The 19,369-nt window shown below is 35.0% G+C and overlaps 2 protein-coding genes across 8 annotated transcripts in view; one reads left to right on the top strand and one right to left on the bottom strand.

The window, feature by feature from the left end:
- samsn1b (SAM domain, SH3 domain and nuclear localisation signals 1b) lies at positions 1 to 15,104 on the top strand. Of its 3 annotated transcripts, none has more exons than XM_079598972.1 (16): positions 1 to 585; positions 2,737 to 2,874; positions 3,192 to 3,256; positions 4,531 to 4,568; positions 5,052 to 5,132; positions 5,514 to 5,608; positions 5,881 to 5,943; positions 7,494 to 7,617; positions 7,698 to 8,092; positions 10,715 to 10,789; positions 10,883 to 11,008; positions 11,946 to 12,066; positions 12,246 to 12,397; positions 12,751 to 12,957; positions 13,136 to 13,286; positions 14,528 to 15,104. In XM_079598972.1, exons 1-16 carry the CDS (start codon positions 562 to 564, stop codon positions 14,710 to 14,712), a joined length of 2,040 nt encoding a protein of 679 aa, XP_079455098.1. In that variant the 5' UTR covers positions 1 to 561; the 3' UTR covers positions 14,713 to 15,104. The 3 variants fall into 3 exon arrangements, with proteins under 3 accessions (XP_079455098.1, XP_079455099.1, XP_079455100.1); XM_079598973.1 differs by lacking the exon at positions 1 to 585 and adding an exon at positions 1,658 to 1,772; XM_079598974.1 differs by lacking the exons at positions 1 to 585; positions 2,737 to 2,874; positions 3,192 to 3,256; ... (4 more) ...; positions 7,494 to 7,617; positions 7,698 to 8,092 and adding an exon at positions 10,055 to 10,463.
- A 148-nt stretch (positions 15,105 to 15,252) lies between these two features.
- Positions 15,253 to 19,369, bottom strand: part of gdpd5a (glycerophosphodiester phosphodiesterase domain containing 5a) — a 28,529-nt gene continuing 24,412 nt past the window's right edge. For all 5 annotated transcript variants that reach the window (XR_013796068.1, XR_013796069.1, XM_079598977.1 and 2 more), the window contains one exon: positions 15,253 to 17,429. Coding sequence is in view for 3 of the 5 variants with exons in the window: in XM_079598977.1 (XP_079455103.1) it covers positions 17,314 to 17,429 (116 nt within the window). In the remaining 2 variants the exon portion in view is untranslated. The remainder of the gene's footprint in view (positions 17,430 to 19,369) is intronic.

Here is a 19,369-nt window from a genome sequence, read left to right as displayed (position 1 = left end):
GCAATTAAAACAACAAGAGTCGTAGGAAGTCGAGTACCACTGTATTACCACAATGTTATGGACATGTAGTACCAGCACTCCATTTTTTGGGGTACTTTTTACCATGATAATATTTAGTTTTTTGTACTTTTAAGTTGTTTTGAATATAAAAGTAAAAACCAATGGTATGTCAAAATACCATGGTTTTACCAGTACTTTTTTTGTAGGCCAAATTCACTTTGTTCTCACTTGTCATTACTTGATTAATACAACTAAAAACAAAACTGAAATCATGCACATGCTCATGGCACATGGGCAGCACATTTGTTTTTGTGAAGGAAGGTGGTGGGTATTTGCAGCTCATTAACAGGCAGGGACGGGGCACAGTGACGGCCATTGCCGCTATTGGATTATGGGAGGGATTTTCAACTTGCAATAATCTGTCAGGCCACAGACAGCCCAACAGCCACTCAATCCCAGCTCTCTTTGTGTGTGGGAGCTCACACACATACACACTCACACACATGCCCCTCTCCGATAAAAGTGTGTGAAACTGCAAGGACACAGACGAAAACTTGGACAATGAACCTCTTCTGCTTCACTCTGGTAAGAGAACGCTTCCTTGTTTGCTCATTTATACTGACAGCAGGATATAGACTCAGTTTTTTTTATCAGGAGTGATTCATCAGTTATTCTAGAAGATTCAAAGAAATGAGAGGTTGCCATCTAATGATCCGAATTGATTCAAAATGACACTGACATCAGATTGAACTGATTATCTGCGTCTCTGCCGGTAAAAAAACAAGATTAGATCATTGATTCCATTGCTGTTGGTTTATGATATGGTCCTTGTACTTTTGTATAATATAAATGGTTTAGTATATTCAAGTGTTGATTTTCCAACATACTTTTATACTACAAACCAATATTTCCCAGATAAAGCTGCTAAAATGCTTGTTTTCGATGTAGATATCATGATATTGTCTTAAGGCTAGAGAAAGTGGGATAGATTTGGCTGGGATTGGGCATGTTGAGCGGAGGTGAGGATTACCGTGAGACAGAGAGCTTCTTACAGCAGATCACGGATCAGCATAGAGGAAAATGTCCTATTCATGGATCAGGAATACTACAGCTCTGACGGTCCTGCATCCCCTGAATCCAGATACATCCATCCAACAACAACCTGCAGCTCCTGAACATGTGTGAGAGAAGTCTCTGGACAATCCATACTTCGTTTTCACAGAGTGCAGATCTAAAAATCATAGAGCAAGACTTTTAGCTACACATCTGCATCTTGAAAATTGTTTAAAGGCAGCCATATTGTAAAAATGTTATAAAATAAAAAATAAACTATAGAAATATATATTATACAGTTTAAACATGTCTAATAATAATAATATTAATAATAATTAAAAAATTTAAAGTAGAAACATTTTTTATATGTATATATATATTACTATTTACAATGGTACTTTTTGTATTATAAAGTAAAAAACCATTATTTAACTTTTTTTTTTCTAAATAATTACATAAATGGTATATTATAGATAGGCCTAAATAATCATTATATTATATATAATAATAATTATTACATATATATATTATATATAGCCTACAGGCTGCATACATTCATAAAATAAAATAGATGCTTAAAGGTATTATATGCAGGGATACCACCAATTCGCATGCATTCAGACTCTGCAGATGAAACTGTTCTTGGGCCACACGTCCATTTTCTCACTCAGTAAAAAGTACATTGAGGACATCATCAACGCGCTGACAGACAGGACAGAGTAGGTTTCTTTTTATATGTAACAATTAAGTCTCAGCTTTTAAAATCTGTCAATTTTATAACGAAATTCAAACAATAATTAACTGTGGTTTTGGCGCTCTTTAATGTGGCGTGACAGATCGCTGTAGCGCCTCAGTTCAAGCAGCATGTGATGTGTGAACGATCTCTTACTCTTTACTACTAGTTACAGCACGAAAGAAACATGAAAAAAACATCAGAAGGAATGTTGAAATAAACAGTACAACTTACTGAAATGTATCACGTCTCATGTAATCGTTCAATCAGCGTTTCAACCCAAGAAAGACGATAAAACAGCTGAAACAATGTCACCTCAGGAAAGCCATGCGCTTGTTCAGGTAAACCCTAGATAATGAGGACAAAATGTCCCCACAAAGATGGTAATATCCGAAATCCTTCGTGTGCGGAAATGTCTCGGTCCCCATGAGAAAACCAGTTTATAAATCACCAAATTATGTTTTTTAAAATGTAAAAGTGCAGAAAGTTTTCTCTGATGGGCAGGTTTAGGGTTAGGCTGTGTGTATTTGTTTGTGGGTATGTGTGTGTTTGTAAAAATGATATGTGTGTAGGCCTATATCCAGTAAATGATTTAATACAATACAATTTTTAATAAATACAATCAACCAGTAAAAACGTGTGAATACAAATGAAAAATATTATCAATCAAGGAATAATATAAAAATAGAGAAAAGCATAACAAACTACAAGAATAGATTTTTGCTCAGATAGATAACAATGTCTCTTCTTTCAATAAGAATACTGATTCATCTCCTTTTACCTGTCATATATAACCTCCTTAACCTTAGTGAATGTTTTAAAGGTAAAATATTTGACATTTTGGAGGTATTTCCACTCAGGTTACTACTGTGATTCATGTTCGTAGCTAGCAAGCCTCTTATTTCTTATATAATGTCTTTCTTACTATTCTTATTCTGTGTTCGGTCTAGGATGGCTCTACGGACAGCCTGTACGAACCAGCCCAGATTGGCCTGAACAGTCAAGACTCATTACCCAGAAGGCCACCCAGCCCAAACTCTGCGAAGAACATGGGCGTGTGGAGTGGATCCGAGCCCTGCATCGCCATGGTTGGTTCATCCGCACGTGCCTAGAATCGCAAGGGAATTCACATGCTATTTCATGAGACTCTACAGTTATGTTGAATGTGACATTGAGGACAATATTAATAAGCAAAAGTGCTGCCACCTATAACCGCTGATTAATCTGTGAGTGACGTGTGTGGGGTACAGCAGGTCACACTCATTAGGAAATTACCAAAATCCCGGCTTTTTTCCCCCCATACTTTTTATACAGATGAGCTGATGCTCATTTGATGTATCATATATGACTATATCTGAATCAAAATGAAGACAGACACTAAATATGTTCTTGTCTCTCATTCCAGAAGCTTCCAGAGACTCACACAAGGAAGACTCAGGAAAATAAGACATTGGAAAAGGCAAAGAGAAAGTAAGTTCTGGATCTTTTGGTCTGTTAATGATACTTGTACAATTATTCCTGTACAAATAGTATACGTTTATAGAAAATGAAAATAATTTCACAGTTATGGGAAGTTTAATTAAATGAAGTAATACAATTGATAGTAATGCATTTCTCAAAACAATACGTCTGTTATGGGAATGATAACATTAACATCTCTCTTCTCTGAAATAGTTACCGTCAGTGTGGCCAGGGCCACCAATTAGATCATGACGCGCTGTATGCTGTGTTTCATGAAAGAATGAGAGAGCTGGATTAGGATTATATTAATTGAAACAAGTGTGAGGGGTTTAGTTACTGTTCTAACCCACCTGTTTAAACCAGTCAGATTTGTCCCTTACAGCATCACATACTGGTCATGATCTGCCTTTAATGTAGTTTTGATCAGAATAAGTAATGTAATACAGAAAACCCCCTGTAAAACTGGATACTGAATACCAGTGAATAAAAACTGAGAAAACTAATCAAGTGATTCACACTGAATCGTGAACAGATTTGGACAATTTCGCTCACACTGTTTCATCTCAAAGATCCGAGTCATTGACGAAATAGACATTGATTTGCTAGTTCTGATTCTGATCCAAATGATACAAATTGAACTGGAACTTATTTAGGCCGTTTGGCTACCCGTATGAACAATTCATTGGAATTTAACTAACAGTGATTCATTCACAAAACGAATGTCGATTTGCTAGTTCTATTTCTAAGTAGCCGACAAAAAAAGAAAGAAAAAAGAATCGTATTTAAGATTGGTATGTTTACCTGACAAGAGCCTGTAGTGTCACTGTCTTCTTAAGCTTTGAAAAAAGCACCAGCTGATTTATTAGCTTGAACTGGCGAGTAACAATTATATAGCCTGTTTTTATTCCGGTATCTGCTGTTTTTCCCGATGGCAGCCTTCTAAACATCAACTTTTGTGAGTTATGATTATGTTCGTTGACCATAAAAACAATAAGTTTGGGATTTGTACTCATTCCTCTCACGAGCACTCTAAATGAAACCTAGGCTAGAAAACAGGCCGAGGCTACTACAACAAAGTTTTCTAAACTGAAAATAAACTTCATTTATCAATAAAATAAATGTCTAAAAATAAATAGTAAAACATTTATTATATTATATAGTATATTATTTTGCATAATTCATTCATGTATTGTTGTTATTATATATATATATATGTAAATTATTATGTGTAATATTTATATATTTATTTATTAATCATATGCATTTTCTTATTCACATAACAGGTCCCAAATACTATCGACATCTGAAGATGAGACTACAGGTTTGTCTACTTGTTTTAAAATTGAATGTATACCCAGAATTCCTGGCTGATTTTACTCACAGTTCATTAAGATCTTCAGTATAATCTAACGTAAACCACATGACTAAAACTACAGTACTAATAATTCTGCTGCTGGTCATAGAACAAATTGTAATAGAGTTTAAAGGTCTGTCAAATTCATAATTCGAGGGTCAGTTATTTCATCCAGAACTTCATCTGTCTGGATCCGTTGCATTAAGCTTTATCTTTGTCTGAATTTTTGCTTTGTTTCAGGATTAAGGATTGAACTTTAAAAAAAAAAAAGAACTGATTTTTGCGTTTGACCCACTGAATTGCAGCAAAGCTTTTCTGCTGTATATTTTTGAGCACTGTTAACCAAACGCCGGTCCCGCTGACCTACTTGGCCGCAGCGTCTCTCAATAACACTATTTCATTTGCCTTCCATGTTTTGCTCTTAAAATAACCCGTTATTATCTCTGACAGATCATACAGAGTCTGATGCGCACTGGCCGTCCACCAGGAAAAAAGATGCCTTTGTACACGGCAAGAACCATTCGAACATGGGTAAGAGGTCTAAAGATGCTGTAGTGTGTGTGTGTGTGTGTGTGTGTGTGTGTGTGTGTGTGTGTGTGTGTGTGTGTGTGTGTGTGTGTGTGTGTGTGTGTGTGTGTGTTAGCCGAGGAAGTAGGGTGGGCTAGGGGTCAGAGAAAGTCGTGTGTGTCAAACAGTCTTAGTGGATTAGATCAGTGACGACACAAAGCAATTCCAAAAGCCCATGTGAAACAGAGGATTTGATTTGGGCTCAGACTGATTCACTGACAGTCAGATAAAATGTGATCAGGGTCACACTCTTTTTCCCAGACTTCACAAGTTTCCATCTAAATCTAAAGTCTGAATTGTCATAAATCCAGGGCTTGAGTTAAATTGTGTTGTGTTTTAATCTAGAGACGGTCAAAGATCACCAGCGGTCAAAACTCACAAGAGAAGGGAAAGAGGAGCGGGGGAATTCTGAGAAAACTGTTAAAAATCCTTCGGTCCAGGTAAATCACAGCAGCAACACAGAAAAAATATCCCACAATTTCACTTTCATGTGAAAAAACATCAAATATTAATTTAAGAGTGGCATCCAGAAAATGTGTCTCTCGATAATACAGGATAAATTCCTCTGTGATTAAATTCTCCATTACACTAATGCGAGTCATTCATCTGTGTAATATTGCACTTTTATCATTCTTTCAATGTCATACCTGAGATTTCTACATGAAGAGAATATCACTCTCAAATGAATTCAGCATTGGTGTTTTATTCACAGGGTGTGAATTTTGAAGCCTGGAATCCCAATAGAGAAAACTTTGAAGGCAGACAGCAAGACTTGGTGAGTTTCTTCTCTTGACAACTGCTTCGAACCTTGAACTTTTTAACAGTCAATGCACTTTGTTGTGAACAAAATGTCTTTTATGATTTTTTTTGGTACTGTCACTGCCTTCACTTATCATTCGGCCCAGAATTTTTATATTTTCCATTCTAATTTTGAGGAAAAATATGCAAAATAATGCATAATGATTTAAACATGGTAAAATAAAGCTTAAGGAAGTACTACTTAAGTCAAATGAACCAAAATATTATAGATGCACCAATATTAAAATGATGCACAATATGATAAGCTGGTAAATATTTATTTTATGGCAGAAAACTGATCAATTAAAAAAAGTGGCCAAGATTATAATTATATACTATTTTGTTTAAATAAATTTAAAATAAAACATTATAAACTAAAATGAATAATTTCAAATTAAAAAGTGACCAATACTACAATTCCATATTACTTTAAAAAACTAAAACACTAAAAACAAAAATTAATAATTTTAAATGCAACATTTAGGCTGAATTGAAGTATCACCCAACATTATAATGTACAGTATTATTTTGAACTTTAGGTGAGCATTAGATAACGGCTGAGGTAATCTAAATGTAAAAATAGGGAAAATGAGCATGCACAATTAATATTTATAATCGACCAGTACAAAGATTGTTAACTGATATGGTACTGATATAATGTGCATCCCTACAACATTTTTAAATAAACAAACACATAAGATGTAAAGGATATGTAGAAATCTGTGGGCACAGACCTAGCTTGGGCCTGCTTATGGCATCTGACATTATGAAAAGATAATCAAATTGTAATTAGAGTAAAAAAAAAAAAACAAGGAACATTATCAGAAATTTAGCTAACGTTCTTGTAAGGTTCTCTCAAAGTTACGAACAAACGTTCTTTCAGTAACGTTAATAGAATGTTCGTTCAGAGTTATCTGGTCTTTAATAATGTTCTCGGAACATTTTTTCTGAAACATTTTAGTTGGATGTTCGTCTAACGTTTTTCAAGTGTTGTCACTTGTTTCAGAACATTCAGAGAACATTCAAAAGAAACATTCCCATATAATGTTTGCAAAATTATTAAATGGAATGTTCCCTTTAATGTTTCCATAATCAATACATGTACTTACTATAGTAACAACAGTAGATTATGCATAATTACAAGTAACAAACCCTAACCGTAACTCTATAGCAAGTACATGTGGTTAATTACCGTAATATTACTCGGTGCTTAATTGTACAATGTTACTACGCCACCTTAAAATTAAGTATAACATATATTTGTTAGCTTGAAAGAAAGAAAAATGTTTTTCATTGAAATAGAGGTCAGATTATGAGGAACTCAAATGACAAGTCAGTAAATGCACATCTGTGAAAGGCTTCTAATAAGGTCAGAGCCTAAGCACAGAGCGTTAGTATTACCCAGAAGCCCCTGCAGTTTATGGAATTTCATGTGTTGATCTTGAGGCAGATTGAGGGAGGTCAGCTGTAAGGAGCATCTCTGATCTCCCTCGCGTGCTGTAATCACCCAATGTCACTTTATTTCAGACCAGGAGGTCAGAGGGCGAGGACGAGACGCAAGGAAAGCTGAAGAAAATCCAGAAACTGGTAGGAGTGAAAAAGGGCGGTCAAAGTGTCACGGAGGAGTCAAGGAACAACACAGAACCTGGTGGTGAGAAACCTAAAAACATTCTTTTTAATGTGAACTAAAAAATAATACAAAAGCTGCATAATCTATGTTACTTCCTTCAGGTCATTTGACAGAATCCAATGGCAAAGACCACAGTCCTGTCATAACCTGCATCAGTCTGACCAAAAAAGCTGAGAAGAAGCCCACAAGACAACCACCTCAATCCCAACAGGAAAAGAATGTGGAAACAACAGAAACAGAGGGTTCCTGGAGTCCAGGGCTCTTTCAGGAATACTGGAGTCCCGTGGCGTATTCACCAGCGTGGGACACATCCACACACACCTGCCACAGGTCAACGGCTGAACAGGTCATGTATAACTTCAACTTCACCCTCCCCAGAGACACAGACTGGGATAAATACGAGGAGCTCTTTCACCGATTGGACCCCTACAAAAGAGACCAGCAAGCCAGATGGATCACCCACTCCGTCATGGACCTGGATATGCCGGACACCCTGGTGAGAAACTGATCAGAACTGCACTTTCTGTTGAAGACACAAAAGAACAATAGATAACATTTAACTGACTGTGTTAATCCAATCAATCAATCAATCAATCAATAAATTATTCAATCAAAACACTGAATGTACCAAAGTGCTGTACAATTTCAAAGGGATAAGATAAAATACAATAAAATACAAATAAAGGAAGGGATAAAAAGAAATGAGAAAAAAAGAGAAGGAGAAAAATATATATAAATGCATCTAATCCAAATCTAATTGTACTTACAAAGTAGCAAAAGGCTCAAACAAATACATCTTAAGACGGGTTTTAAACATGTTTACAACAGTAGAGGATCTGACAGACATTGATAAAGCCTTTTAAGCGTGACTGAGGAACATATTTTGGTGCCAGTCTGTGCAGGGCTTTAAAAGTATACAAAAGTACCTTGTACTTAATTATCCTAAAATGAACTGGTAGCCAGAATAAGGGATATATTATCCCTCTTTCTTGTGTTTGTCAACAACCTTTCTGCCGCATTTTGTTCCTGCCGAAGACGTGACAGCGAGGACTGACTTACACCCGGGTACAAAGCATTGCAGTAATCAAGACGTGAAGAAATAAAAGCATGGATTACTTTCTCCAGATCACTGAAAGATAAGACAGATTTAAGTTTAGCAATATTTCACAGTTAAAAGAAACTATTCATCACAACTGAATTGATTTGTCTGAATTTGAACTTTAACTTTGTGTCAAAAATAAATCTCAGATTCTTGACATAAGTATGCAGATTGTATGGCAAACAGAGGCCCTAGACTCGTTATTTGCACAGCTACTAGGGCCAAATATGATAATTTATGTATTTTTCTCATTTAACTGGAGAAAGTTATTATTCATTCCAGCATTTTACATGTTTAGACATTAGACATTACATTAGACATTAATTTAATGGATTTATCATCTCCAGACTTTATAGGCAAATACTGGGTGTTATCAGCATAAAAATTATACAAAATACTGTATTTCTTAAAAATAGAGCCAAGAGGGAAGTATATATCTCTGGTATATAAATATAATAAAGTAACACTGGTCCCAAAATGGAACCTTGAGGGACCCCAAAGGTAATAGAAGCTATAGATGACAAGAAACTTCCAATTTTAACAGAAAAGGTTCTATTTTGAGGATAAGAGGCAAACCAACTTAGTGAAGTTCTTGGATGCCCACATGCTGCCTTAGATGTTCAATTAATCAATTGTGTCAAATGCTGTGCTAAGATCCAGCAAAACCAACCACTATGCAAATGTGACCAGACAAATGAACACTGAAAAGACTGCAACTTAAATACAAAGCAAATGAGGGAAATAATGACAAACACCTGTAATGATTAGTGAATCTCCACAGTAACTAATAAGTGGCGGGAAACTAAACAAAGGAGAACATGTGAGTGAGAAAACACAAAGAAAAAAAAGAAAAAAGAAATTAATATCAAAATAACTGAATGTTTGTGACAATAATATTTAATATCACATATTTTATGTATAAAATAATATATATATATTCTTAATGTAATATGCACTACTGTTCAAAAGTTTGAGGTAATTTTTGTTTTTAGAAATTAATTATTTAATTTATCGAGGATTGACATTGATCAAAGGGAACATTAAAGACATTTAAAATGTTACAAACTATTTCTATTTCCAATAAATGTGGCCTATTCATCAAAAGTAATCCTGAAAAAAATTTATCATGGTTTCCATACAAATATGAAGCAGCACAACTGTTTTCAACATTGATTGAAATGTTTCTTGAGTATTAAATCAGCATATTAGAATGATTTCTGACAAATACAATTATTAAATCATACAAGTTATTTTAAATTGTAATAATATTTCACAATATTACTGTTTTTACTGTATTTTGATCAAATAAATGCAACTGGAGCATAAGGGACTTTCAAAAAATCTTACTGACCCACTTTGTTAATGGTAGCGTACATATTAATTAATTGATGATAACCTAAACTCTAAGTTACAGTGATTTCTTATTTATACATATTACATACACATTGCATCAGACTATCTTTAATCCCATGCTGTGTTATGAAACACTGTTGATGTTAATGAGCCCACGTTATTTTCTCTTGAAGAGATGCTTTAAAGTCACTGATTAGAGTTGTCAGAGTAGACACTCACATCCTGTGTGCGGTTGAGGAAGTGTGTTTAGACTCGACTGCGTGTGTGAGCTGCTTCAGGCCAGCGCTGGTGTCTTCAATAAGAGTTGAGCTGCTTTCTGTCAGGGAAACTTAAGAGAAAAACATTTGACACAATTGACACAATGCTTCAAAGGAAACCATCCAATGTCTCTGACAAATCAAGGAACAAACCCAAGGTAAAAACGTATTTTTTTCCAGAAACAAACAGTTTGTCCATCTATTATGGTGAAAGGAGGCATTACGCAAGTACTAACAGTTCGCTCGCTTAACAGTTTGTTATTCTGTTTTGACCTCTTCTATTCCATGAGAAACTGTCACTTTGTTGGCCATCTCTTCTGTGACCATTCTGTGTCCATAATCAAAGACACAATCAAGACTGTTCACAGCCACAGACCACCATTAACTTATTTAATTCATTGTGTTTCAGCGATCCACCAGTTTTGGGATTTTTGACAGACAGCAGGCCACCCAGGTCAAGGCAGAAGATAAGGGAGAAAGTTTGGTGAGTGTTTCTCTTTTTAATAATGCACATATAAAAAACTGTAAAAAAGGGTCTTGTACTGATACTGAACTTCATGCATGTCTGTGTATATAGCCTGTGGAAGCAGCTGAGGTGGATCCCAGTAAATCAGGAGGTCTCGGGAAGAAGATGAAGAACATCTCGCTGACCATGCGTAAAAAAATGGGCCGGAAATACACAAAAGCCCTGTCAGAGGAAACGGTGAGCGCTTGATAAACAGTTCAGCACCTTTTAACCTTTAAAACAACATCAAAACTTACCAGCCGCGTTGTTACACTCTTAAAAATATAGGTTATTTAGGTTCAGCAAAGAACGCTCTTCTTATCAATAACTTTTTTTCTATAGCATTTGTTTCTTGAGTTCTTTTTGAGAACTTGATGTTTTATCATAGGTTGTTCAGTGAATTGACTTCTAGGTAGTTCAACAAACTTTTCAGCACAAATAATTAGTAAAATGTCCAAAGTGCTCTTTTATATAATAGGGTCTGGGGCTGTTGAGATCCATAAAAAGTACCATAAAAGTAGTGTATGACCTGCATGTTATATTCCAAGTGTTCAGAGTCATACAGTAGATTTCATGTGAGGAAAAGACCAACTTTTAAGATGTTAATCTCTTAAAATCTTCCTTAGATCCGCTGAAAATGTCCTCATCAAGAAGACTTAATTATTGTGTAGGTGCAAATTAGCTTTTTTTTTTTGTCCGTTTGGGTTTAAAACAATTTTATAACATCAACAAATGACAGAGTGAAGAGTTCTTTGCAGACCTTGAAAGTTTCTCCTACTATATTTATCTTGTGTAAACAGTGTGAGTCTGCGGTATCAAAGCAGAAAAAACAAGAACGCACAGCATCTCTGTAGTTTTCTCATTTATTTAAAACTTGTTCATGAATCAGTCTTTATTTGCCGCTATACTATAAAGAGCTTCTGGGGAGCTTGTGTGGGTGGATTACATGCAGCTTCCATGTCTGAGGTAAAAACGGCATTGCAGCTCTCGCGGATTAAAGACTTTGCTCCCTCGAGCGGCCCGTGGCCTTGCACGACCTGACTTTGTACCTGAAGACCTGTCACGTATCAGCTTTTGGTTGGGACTCTTACCTGAGTTGTTCTCTGCTCACGAACACAGTTGATGTTTTTCACAGGGCGAGGACAATGAAGCTGCGGCGGCTGATGTTGTGGACGGTACGATGGCCAAAGGCTGCAACCACTCCAGTAACTCGGTGGAGAGTTTGTTCAGTTTGCACAGCGGCCAGAGCTCATCTAGTAAGCTGATCTTCTACAACCAGTAGATCACTTATTATTGGAGCATATGCATTTTAAAAAGTAGAACAGAGCTGCCACAGGACTTTGCTGATTTGGCATTTTGGCGCAGATGTGCTCTTGACATTTCAGCCATGTGGTTTGTGTTTCATTGGTTGTTTTTGCATTTCCTGGTGTTTTAGGTGGTGTGACCAGCAGCTCTGAGGGTTATAGTAACAGGGACAGCCTGCGTTTAGAAGAAGATGTGCCCTATACAGGCCAGTTTTGCGGGAGAGCCAAGGTCCACACCGACTTTGTTCCCAGTCCGTATGACACAGAGTCTCTCAAACTCAAGGTAAAAACCAACCCGAGATGTTAAGCGACAAGAAACAAACTCAACTCAGAAGTGCTAACTCAATACAAAATGTTTTGATGAGTTTCTTTTGAACGTTCTGTTCACTAATGAATCCTGAAAAACATGTATTATAGTTTCCACAAAAGTATTAAGCAACACAACTGTTTTCCACATTGATATTAATGTTTCTTGAGCACCAAATCAGCATATTAGAATTATTTCTGACTTTGTTCCCAGTCTGTATGACACAGACTCTCTAAAAACTCAAGGTAAAAACACCCTGAGATGACAAGAAACAAACTTTGATTGATAGTTTGCATTTTGTTCATTATGTATTATTTTTCATTTGTAAGGTGGGAGATGTGATTGAGATCATCAGTAAACCTGCTATGGGAATCTGGACTGGGATGCTGAACGGTAAAGTGGGAAACTTTAAGTTCATTTACATTGACATTCTGGTGGAGGAAAGCGTGCCGGAACCGAGGATTCGCTCTCACCGGAGGAGCAGAAGACCTCGACCCAAAACCCTTCAGGAATTTCTGGAAAGACTCAATCTGGAGGTGCTTAAACTGTACAACTAAATACTGTATCTGAAGATCAACATGCACCATTCAGATCCAAAAACATCCATTAGCTTGTTAGATTCTCTTTCAAAGATCTCATAAACAGGATGTTATGTATTATCTGTGAAGTTTATGAAAGTTGGTGGTATTTTAACAGACAAAATTGTTACTGCAGGAGCACATTTCATCTCTGCTGTTGAACGGGTATCAGACGGTGGACGATCTTCGGGATTTAAAGGAGCAGCATCTCTTAGAGCTGAATGTGACCGACCCCGAACACAGACACCTGCTGCTAGCAGCGGCAGAAAGCCTGCAGGACACTGAATGTAAGTGGTTGAACATCAAAGTCATAAAAAGGTTTCATAAAATGTCAGGAAAATGCACATAAATGATACTATCTTTGTTGTTTAATTTTCACTTTTATATAAAAGCTCTCACAGTTAAAGCGCTGACGTAGGATGAGCTCCTCAGCGCTCTGATCGTTTCAGAAGCTCAAAAACAAACCTCATCAAAGCCACAATGGTAAAGCGACAGGCAGAAAGCTCAAGTTTTCACACATTTTCCCCCCAGATAAAAATCTAGTTTCTTCCACCCCGGTGTATGAGAACTGTGGTGACATAAAAATTGAACACAAAACAAAGATGAGATAAAATACATTTAAAAATGTTTTTAATATATATTTTAAATTAAATACTATATATTTAAATAAATAAGATATTATTAAATAATATATATTTAATATATTTAAATGAATAATATAAAATATTGAATCAATATTTTTACAAAATAACTGAATATTTTAATAAAATTGTTTTGTTTATTATGTCATGACAATAAATGAACCACAGAAAAAGTATATTTAAAAAAAATAGTTTTTAAACAATGTCAAAAATATATTTTAAAACATTTAAAAATATTTTTTAAATAATATATTTACACATTTAGATGAAACAAGATATTTTAATCTATTTAAATTAGTAATATAAAATATTAGAAAAAATTTAAATATTTAAATTTAAATTTGTAAATAATATATATATATATATATACAGAGAGAGAGAGAGATAGAATATGTAATATATTTAAATGGATAATAAAATGATAATAGATAATTAAAATGCTAAACTATTTACAAAATACTTATAATAAAAAAATTAATAAATTGATTTGTGCAAAATTGAACAAAATCTTTAAATTGTTTACTATGACTAGAATAGGGGTTTCAGATTATTATTATTTTATTACCGTAGCTAATAAAATAAAAAATGATGCTAGTGGAAAAAGTGAATGTCATTGAGGCCAGTTGTCTGCATGTGATGAAAGACCCGGCAGGAAGTGCGTTGAGCAGTGAGTTTGTGTGGGTATCCGTCTTATTCAGCCACACCTCACAAACTGCATCAAACGTTGCAATACACAGTAAAACATTGCGTGTGTTGCGTGCTATAACAACATGCTTCCAAGTAATGCATGACTGTTTATGCACAATCATCCGATGACATTATCATTACATCGGTGCGTCTACAAGACGGGAGCTTGTTGTGAAAGCCTTGTTTTTTTTCTGATGCAGATAATAATCAGAGCTTGGGAGAGACAAACGAGGAGCCCAAATCTCCCTCTGAAGAAGTCAAAGTCGAACTGAACGACTGTCCCAGAGACTCAGGCTGTTACATCGGATCGGACTGTTCAGACAACAGTAAAGAGGACACAGAGACCCAGCTGGCCCCTCTCAGCTCACATGCAACAGAAGCATAAACCACAGCCCTGCATAATGCTTTTTTTTTTTTTGCCCTCGCCTGCCGCTGGTTGGTGCAAAAACTGTTACCCGCTGACCACAACCTATTTTGGCTGGAGTTTTTGACTGTGTAAAGAAGCCTTTGTGTTTCAGATCTTTTGCATTAAGGAGTTTCGGTCCAGGGATTGCCTCTGATGACACTGGACTCTCACATCATGGACACTGTGAGAGGAAGATATTACAGATATACAGATATTAAAGATGACATGTAAATATTCTGTAAATATGGAAAGAGAGGTAAAGCTTTGCTCTTGTAAACCATTTAAACTTTGCCTTGCACATGCTAGACAAAACAAACTACTGAGATTACAAATGCATTATTTTATGCAATAAAAATATTCTTTATATCGTACCAATTTCATCTGTTACATAACCAGTCATATTAATATACAACATAGCTACTGGTAGCTATCAGTATATTATATCTATATCTACGCAGTTAATGTAGGTGGCTTCCTGAAAGTAAAAGTGTCACTGAAATGCTAAAAAGAGATCAGAAATAATCTGAAGCACTGCGTCATTCACAAGTGTCACCCTTGATTGGTTGCTGCCATCTAGTGTGAGCACTTACTAACTACATCCATAAAAAATGTGTTGAAAAAACTGTTTGGCAAAACATTTTCTCACAGTTCTCACTAAAGTCTATATCAAAGCATTATAATCAATAACTCCCATTATTGACATTAACAAATATGAAATACAATGGTTTATTAATCATTAGTTAATCCACATTCAATAGTTAAACTTGGATTAATTTTTGAATATGCATATAATGATTATACACTAGCGTTAAATGGTTTTTAAATCAGTAAGATTTAAAAAAACATTCTCTGCATATCTGAATTTAATTAAAAATACAGTACAAAACAGTAATATTGTGAAATATTATTAGAAATTAAAAGAAATGTAAATATATTTTTATATATTATTTATTTGTTATGCAAGGCCATTATTGTGAAAGGATAGTTCAGAAAGCATTACGATATGTTTTGTTCACAAAACAATTCTTAGCATTATCAATTTTGAAAATAGTTTTGCTGATTAATAATTTTCTGGGAAACCGATATAAAAAAAGTATAAAAAAATTTGCGTTTTCAGGCATCCCAAGAAGACGCTGGTCGATCGTGTAAATGAACGGCGAAAACAAAAACAAAAAAAGAAATCCGTTTTTTAGTTGAAAATGGTGTTGTGTAACAGCCATAGACAGTATGGTAACAGCCCATTAAATCAAAGAGTAAACATTTTAAAGCTAAAGTATAATTTTTGGCCGTTCATTGACACAACAATGGCGTTTTGGGTGCCTGAAAAAAACGCAAACTTTTGAAAACGGCGGGTTTCAAAGTGGAAGTTTTTCAAAGCGTAAACAACAAAAACGTGAATCACGGAAGACGATGACATCGTGCACATGCGTAACGTGTTCAGTCTATAGTGTTTTATCGCTTTTTTTTGTCGTTTTCGCGGATCTGTGTGAATGGGGATCGTTTTGACCATGGTGTCGTCTGTACATGGAAAACTCAAAGGAAAAACTTCTCCGATTTAAGAGTATCGTTGTCGTGTAAACAAACCTACCCTAAAAAGTAGTGATGGGCGATTTCGAAACACTGCTTCATGAACCTTTTATTCCGACACTTGATATTTTACCGACACTTGTTAGACGATTAGTTAATTGCGTTTGATAGATTTATATTATACTTTCAATAAAACATTTGCAATGGGTTTGTAAAAGTTGTTTTTATGCATGTTTGGCCTGAGTTTTTGTTGCAGTTACACTGTTCTGACCAGCAGGTGTCGTTTCAAACACTTCGAAACAGTGAATCATTTTTTACAAGCAATTGGTTCAATTGATTCTCCCATCAACTATTAAAAAGTACTCAGCTTTTTTTTTTCTTTTTTCTTTTACTGCAGTACAGGATGATTGGCCCAATGTACCTGAATTCATCTGATATACTGATTAATTTCTTCAAACATAATAATTCACTTCAAAACCTCATAAAAATACAACGCAAGAGATTTCATTACAAAATAAATCACTTAAAAATACATCAATACATCACTGTAGAAGAAATTGTAATCTATTGCAAAGAGATACGAATCATCAGGAAGCAAATTATTTTTTACAAAAATAAAATAAATAAAAAATAAATAAATAGCCTACAATCAAGCTTTACAATCGGGCTAGTTTGGGGTTCAAAACATCTCTGAACCTGTGATTTCTGCATGCTTTAACATTAAATCCATTATTCTTCAGTCTGTGCTTCAAAAACATTAATAATAGGACACTTTTATTACCTGCTTTCAACAGTTCGGACACTAAAATTTACAGTGCACAATAACTCAGCTCCATTTGAAATACGGCTTTATACAGAAAAAATACATCATTACATAAGGCATTAAAGCAGAACACTGAATCAGTGGAATACATTCCTCAGAAAGTCTGTGAAGCAACGAAAACCGTTCAAAATAAACATCCATCAGAGCGTTCAAAAAAAGCAACTCGGTCTAAAATAATGACCGATTTTGAGCTTGAGATGTTCATTCCATAAAATGGATTCAAGTCTTCACTACAGTTTCGCTGCATGACGTGTGGGCATCATGATGTCCTCGTGTGTGTACGTGTCCAGTCCGTTTCCGGTGTAGACGGAGAGCTCATCAGTGCTACCGACGCTGTTGTTGATCTCTGAAGGATGAAACAAGCACAGAACTCAGAAGTCAGACTCACGGGGCAGACTTCTCCACTAGGGGGTGATATGAGGTCTATATTTAAATGAATAAACATTCACAGAGCCCAGATGTGCCACATCTTCTTATGTAATAACTCCAGTAGACTATAGTATAATAAACTAACAGTAAAGTATATATATATATATATATATATAAATAAAATAAATGTTATTACTTAAAATAATATTATTTAGTTATTTTTTATGTATATATAGATTATTTATATGTATTAATAACTGTATATACCTGCATATATTATATTTATATATATATGTATATATATATAAATAATCTATATAAACATTATATAAGTTATTCATTCAAATAATCGTATTTTGTTGTTTATGTATGTATATATATATATATATATATATACACACACACACACACACACGTATACATGCATGCATACATAAATACATACATGTACATATATATATATATATATATGTACATGTATGTATTTATGTATGCATGCATGTATACGTGTGTGTGTGTGTGTGTATATATATATATATAAATATATATATATATATATATATATATATCAGCTTTCATTTTAAATATAATTATCTATCTATATATATATATATATATATATATAATATATATATATACACTGCTTTTTACTTCATAAGCTTTTGTTGTTTATGTATATATTTAAATTATATTTATTAATAACTGTATACATGTATTATATATATATATATATATAATATATATAGGCTATATATATACAGTCATGGCCAAAATTGTTGGCACCCCTGGTAAATATGATCAAAACTGGCTGTAAAAAATAAATCTGCATTGTTTATCCTTTTGATCTTTCATTCAAAAAATTGCCAAAATTCTAACCTTTCATTGAAGCAAGAGAATTGAAAGTGGGGCTAAATCACATTATGAAATAAATGTTTTTCTCCAAAACACGTTGGCCACAATTATTGGCACCCTTTTATTAAATACTATTTGCAACCTCCTTTTGCCAAGATAACAGCTCTGAGTTTTCTCCTATAATGCCGGATGAGTTTGGAGAACACCTGACAAGAGATCAGAGACCATTCCTCCACACAGAATCTCTCCAGATCCTTCAGATTCCCAGATCCATGTTGGTGCTTCTTCTCTTCAGTTCAGCCCACTCATATGTAGGGTTCAGGCCAGGGACTGGGATGGCCATTGCAGATCTTGGTTTTGTGCTCAGTGACCCATTTTTGTTTTGATTTTGATATTTGTTTTTGGATCACTGTCCTGTTGGAAGATCCAAACATGGCCCGTTATAAGATTTCTAGCCCCGGCTGTTAGGTTTCGATTTTTTATCTGTTGGTATTTGATCCAATCCATGATGCCATGTATCTGAACAAGATGTCCAGGACCTCTGGGAGAAAATTAGGCCCACAGCAGTAAAGATACAGCAGAGTATTTCATTTTACACATGGGGTACTTTTTTATCCCTGTGTGCACCAAACCCATCTTAAGTGTTTGCTGCCAAAAAAGCTTTTTTTTTTGTTTCATCTGACCACAGAACCCGTCCCGTTTGAAGTGCCAGTAGTGTCAGGTACTTTTCAAACGTTCTATGGACAGAGGAACCAAAAAAATAGCTTTTTTGGCAGCAAACACTTAAGATGGGTTTGGTGCACACAGGGATAAAAAAGTACCCCATGTGTAAAATGAAATACTCTGCTGTATCTTTACTGCTGTGGGCCTAATTTTCTCCCAGAGGTCCTGGACATCTTGTTCAGATACATGGCATCATGGATTGGATCAAATACCAACAGATAAAAAATCGAAACCTAACAGCCGGGGCTAGAAATCTTATAACGGGCCATGTTTGGATCTTCCAACAGGACAGTGATCCAAAAACAAATATCAAAATCAAAACAAAAATGGGTCACTGAGCAC

Source organism: Phoxinus phoxinus (assembly GCF_949152265.1).
Source record: "Phoxinus phoxinus genome assembly, chromosome: 23".
Lineage (NCBI taxonomy): Eukaryota > Metazoa > Chordata > Actinopteri > Cypriniformes > Leuciscidae > Phoxinus > Phoxinus phoxinus.
This window is presented reverse-complemented; position numbering and strand designations above follow the sequence as displayed.